The sequence below is a fragment of the Orycteropus afer genome, unplaced genomic scaffold (assembly GCF_000298275.1).
Source record: "Orycteropus afer afer isolate SDZICR_OR568_19922 unplaced genomic scaffold, OryAfe1.0 scaffold00399, whole genome shotgun sequence".
Classification (NCBI taxonomy): Eukaryota; Metazoa; Chordata; class Mammalia; order Tubulidentata; family Orycteropodidae; genus Orycteropus; species Orycteropus afer.
The window spans coordinates 51712-57435 of NW_006921986.1; the positions used below are offsets into that span (position 1 = coordinate 51712).

General features: G+C 37.8%; 1 protein-coding gene across 1 annotated transcript in view; it reads right to left on the reverse strand.

The window, feature by feature from the left end:
• Positions 1-326: 326 nt before the first annotated feature.
• Positions 327-5724, reverse strand: part of KLHL5 (kelch like family member 5) — an 85149-nt gene continuing 79751 nt past the window's right edge. The window contains exons 10-11 of the mRNA XM_007953524.2: positions 3962-4133; positions 327-383 (exon numbers count right to left, since the gene is read on the reverse strand). Of these exons, the coding sequence (XP_007951715.1) occupies positions 327-383; positions 3962-4133 (229 nt within the window). The remainder of the gene's footprint in view (positions 384-3961; positions 4134-5724) is intronic.

Genomic DNA, 5724 nt, shown 5'->3' on the forward strand with positions numbered 1-5724 from the left:
TGTGCCTGATGAAGAACAAATGAAGTTCCCAGTTAACACTGCCTTATGTTTCAGAGCAGTGCCTTTGTCCTCATATTTTACATCAAGAATAGATGTTCACAATCCACTAGCTGTAGTTTTGATGTCCTTAGAAAATGAAAGTATCTAATCCTGGTTCATGTACACCTTCCTCCTGTGTTTTATCATCTTCACTTTTGAGATCTGGGACTTTGTGCCCAGGACATATAGCACTGCAAACTTAGTAGAACTGTACCCGTTGACAGTAGACAACTGAATTAGATTCATAAAACGGGAGGCTATTTTCATCTATGAAACAAAGCACTAAATCACAATTTTACAGTCACAACACAAGCCCCAGCTCTTCCTAGGCACAGGGGAGCAACCTAAAACAAAAGAAAAAAAAAAAAAGAGAGATAGGTGTTGGATTTGTACATTAAAAAAATGTTGATTATACAACACGAGTTGGTAAAATTCTGAAATAGTTGTGTACTTGTTGACAGGGAGTTGCTGCCCAGAGCACTGATGTACTAGCCGTACTGCTGGCCTGGTTCCTCCCCTTTCACTTATAGCATAAACTATAAACTATAAAAAAACTGTAGGATAGGTTTTAAATAACTACTTTGAGCAAAGTAAAAATCTTTGATCTGACTTAAGAGGGTTTAAATGTTACCATTTGGTGAGGAGTAACAAATATAAAGCACTAGGAAAGTCTGCTTTGTACTTACAGATGTGGGTGCATAATAAAGTGTTTTTGTCAAATATACAATACCAAAGTAACTTCGTAATCAGTATGACCTCCCAAGACAAACGAATGGATTTTGAGAGCAGATCTAGACTTCAACTGTTACAGAATTCTCAGATGTCCTCTACTTGAGTCACTTGTTTTGACACTGTTGTATCTTCTTTAACAACCAAACTATTTTAGCACCATACCTATTGATGGTTTTTTAGGAGTAACCTTTAAATCATTTAAGTCAAAATGCCTGTTTGCAATGCAGCACTTTTTCTCAAAATACCTAAGATACTAGGTCTCTAACAATGTGAATACTTGAGGTTGTCATGACAACCAACTAGAAAGCTTAGCTTAAGAATTTATCAAATACAATGCAGTAGTTACCTCCTGGTTTGGCTCCAGGCTGGTAGTGTGTGGATAGTAGTTTTAAGACTTTGGAATCTCATTTTAGTCCCTGTACAAATGTCCTCTTGTCTGTTTGTCAAAACACTGATAGGAAAATGTTTATTTTTCAGATAGTACAGTTTTAAGTTCACATTTACCTGTATTGGTGGCATGCAAACCATATAGCTATGTAGTCACAAATTTTTAATTTATTGATAGAGTGAATGAGCATAAAATATTATTTGTAATAACAACTCTCAAATACTGGTCAGTAGATTTCCTCGTAACTGGCCTAAGGGCTTATGTCAAACATATCTCAGAAAAAGATTCTTCTGTCTCTTTTGGGCTCCCTGGTTGCTTCTGATGTGGTGTGAGACCGATGGTAGGTAATCACATAATTTCTAATGAAATCAGTTAGTATTTATTCCAAAATGCTTGAACTCAAACTCTCAGTCTTATCCCTTCTTTCCTCTACCAAATGATCTCACTTATTTAAGAAACAAGATCAAAGTGTAAGTCCCTTTTTCTATCCTTCTCTTCAGTTAAACACTCTGTACCTGTCTACACCCCCCCCCCTCATCTTTTCTTCCAGCCTTGGAGGATAAAATCTTTCCTCTACTCCTGGATATGACCTGTCTTTCCTTCTCCCAGCAAAGTGGGCTTCAGTTTGGCTCTTTCTCAGCAAAACTGGAATTGCTCCCTGGCCTCTTACTGTCATTCTTACTGTTAAAAACAAACAAAACTCTTTGGCTCAAATGCTAACTCTACCATTTATTTGCTACGTGACCTTCAGCCAGGTATTTACCTGTGTCTGAGATTCCTCATCCTGTACAGTGGGAAAATAATAGTACTTCCTTACAGGGTTGTTGAGAGGATTAAATAAGTTCTTTAATAATATAAAGTGCTTAGAACACAGACTGATAGATAAAGTTGTTCAATACATGTTATCTATCATCATCATTTTAAAATCTCATCATTTTAAAATTGCATGCCCCTGTACTTCACACCCTTACTTTTATTCTTCCCTTTACTTTGTAAACTCTGTGCAGTGGCTTGTGCTTCTATTACATTCTCAATGGTCCCTACAACCTCACAAATGACTCTTCATCTTCAATCTTCCTTTATGGCAGACACCTCTTTTCCTTCCTTTATCTTCTAAGGAACTTTCTGATCATTCCTTTGCTGTTTTCTTCAGAAGCTACATCTTTTAATAGATGCAGTAAATGTGAAGACATAAATAAAACCCTGACAGGACTTGGTGATCTCTCTTGAATCCAGCCTTTCCTTCCCTCCTACTATTTTATGTACACAACACCTCAAGCCTTACAACTGAAACAGTTTTCTGGAATGCCTTCCTTCTCTCCAGCCTTCGCCTGGGCCTGCTCCACCCCAATTTACTCTGTCTTCAATGCCGTCCCACTGAACTTTCTGTTGTGGCATCACTCCCTGCTGGATTCCCATTACCAAATTCTTTAGCTTGGCTTTCACGGATCTCCATCTCAGCCCCCATCCTCTCTCCCACTAAGAACTTCTACTTTTTTTTTTTTTTCCTTCAAGCATGAATCCTTATAATCAGCCATTCAGTCATAGTTTCTAAGTATATCTTGCATATTTCTGTGCCAGTAACATTTATTTTATGTTTCCTCACACAATTCCCCCCCGTTTTACTACATATTTGAATTGGGTCAATTCATTAAATCCCTCTCTGCTTCACTGAAGCCCTCCCAACAGCTTTTTTCTCTTTGATTTTCTACACTACTCACTGCTTATACTACTGGACATTTAATACTAAAAATCAAACTCAACCCACTGCCATTGTGTTGACTGAGGCTTGTTGCGACCCTATAGGACAAGGCAGAACTGCCCTGTAGGGTTTCCAAGGCTGTAAATCTTTATGGAAGCAGACTTCCATATCTCTTTCCCACAAAACAGCTGGTGGGTTCAAATTGCCAACTTTTTGGTTAGTAGCCGACTGCTTAACCAATGTGCCACCAGGTTCCTACCGCTTAATACCAAGCACCTTATCCTGTGGATTCTCCCCTTGCACATGCAGACCTTAGCTACTTAAGTAGCACTTAAGTTCTGTTATAGCAGGGATTTCCTAAGTTGTGTTTTCTTGACAGCATTGCTTCTTGTACGTAGGAGAACCTGGGGTCACTTAAACATTTATTGACTGTCTTTTATGTACCAGATTCTGAATTGGGTGTCACAGGCACAAAATTACTGATTCTATTCTTGGTGATGATGGAAGCGAAGAATCAAAAACATCATTCTTAGAAGTGCTAGATCCCTCCCAGAAATAGACTAAATTAGAATTCTTTTTGTTAATAAGTTCGCCAGGTTAACTTTTTTTTACTTTTAAGATTACCATCTTTATTAGGCTACGACCAGAAATTTGACCTGCTTCCAAATATCAGTAGCCTTGACTAATTAAAAGTTATGGGGAAGTGGCTCAATATTTTCTAACTACTTTCCTTGTTTCCTGTTTTCCACAATCTCTCTTCCTTTTATTAGAGTCCTCTCATGGTCATATTAACATTATCAATGTTAGAATATCTCATCAACTCTCACCAAGCAAATGGCAGATCAACTAAGTAATAATGCTTCTAAGTATTAACTTATATTTCAAAGGTAATTTTGGATTTTAATTATAAAATTTGAAATTCTGTCTTGCATTCTCATATTTAATCAAGAGATTACTTTTTCATGTTTATTTTATATATTTCCTTTTATACATACTGGACAAATATTTATTAGACAAAAATAGAGAGAATCTATTTTACCAAAATAATTGCTTAAACAAAAATTGAGTAAATGTAAAAATGAAAAGTAAAAATGCCATACCTGGGTCCACTCATTTGTCTGAGGATCATAAGCCTCAACTGTATTAAGATAGGTCTGTCCATCATACCCTCCAACAGCATATAGTTTATCACCAAGTAAACAGACCCCCACTGCATCTCTGCTGATGCTCATGGATGCCACTGCAGTCCACATGTCTGTTTTGGGATCATATCTGAAAGTAAATTTTAGAATTGGAGCTGACATTGTTCTCAAAGTATTTTATGTAAAAATAGTTTTATTCTTCAACTCTACCTTCTGTTTTATTATCTACTAAACTAACAGTACATTTGAACATGTTTTAGAGAAAAGATACCAGTATTTTCCAGAAAAATTTTAATTTACACTATTACAGACTCATTTAGCAGATGCACAACACTTAAACTATTCAAAGGCGCTCATGCAAATATGGAAAACTATCTTAAGGCTTTAGATTGTGTTACGGATAGAACCGTATGCTGAAGTCCTAACTCCCGTACCAGTGAATGTGATCTTGTTTGGCGAAGCAGTATTTTTTCTTTTTTTTCAGATGTTACCTGTTAACAAAGGCCTACTGAGTAGGGTGGGTCCTAATCCTAATCCCTCTTGAGTGGTGTCTTATAAAAGAAAAGGCAGATAAACACAGGGAAAACAAGCACGTGAGGATCTGTCTACAAGCAAAGGACGCCAAGGCCTGCCAGCAGCCCCTAGGAACAAGGAGGGAACCACAGAGCAGCTCCTCTCTCCAAGCCCTGAGAAGGAGCCACCACGGCCAAGGTGCTGACTGGCTTCTAGCTTTCAAAACTGTTTAAAAAATTCATTTCTGTTCTTTAAAGCCATGTATTTGTGGTATTTTGTTATGGCAGCCCTAGAAAACTAAGACAGATCGCCTATTTAAAATCTGAAGAAATCAATGCATGAAACTCTATGTATAACTTGCAGCCTGAATCACTGTAGCTTCCCATCCCTGGACTGTCTGGTTCCTTTCATGAGGTACTAAAATTGGAACTTCTCAAAGATGTCTGTCTAGGAGCAGATGTTATGATCTACATGGCTTCTAACACCTCTCATATTAATGAACAACTATTCACTGGGTGCAGTACTAAAGTGAGCCTGTAATTTACAGGGCAAAGTACATAAAGACTTACTTGTTTTCTGAATGATAATACATAACAAGCACAGTCTGAATTATTTGTCCCGAACACAGTGATGGACAGTTATCAATTTTATGGCTTTCTCAGAACACAAGAACCAAGTTTGCTTGTTACTTCCCAGAAAGCTCATTGTTGTCAGCAAAGTTTGATTTCACTATTTATCCTTCTTCTAACAAAAACCAAACCAAACCCACTACCATCAAGTTGATTCCAACTCATAGCGACCTCCTTTGGGTTTCTGAGGAGGTAAATTTTTATGGAAGTAGACTGCCCAGTCTTCCTTCTGCAGACTGACTGGTGGGTTTGAACCACCAACCTTTTGGTTCACAGTCAAATGCCTTAGGCACTACACCACCAGAGCTCCTTATAATTTGTTAAATAAGTCACACTAATCATGTCAACACATATACACTTCTTTCTCTCTTTCATTAACTTCCCATTGCTCTTTACAATCCAAAATCATTCACGAGGCCTCAAAGACCATACCTGATTTGCTTCCACCCCCACCCTACCCCTTTCTTGCCACTCTCTCCATAACTATTTGTTCTCCAGCCACAATGGCCTTCTTTCAGTCTCCTGAGGGAATCATATCCCTTTTTGCTTCAGGGCCTTTACACAGGCTACATTTTTTCT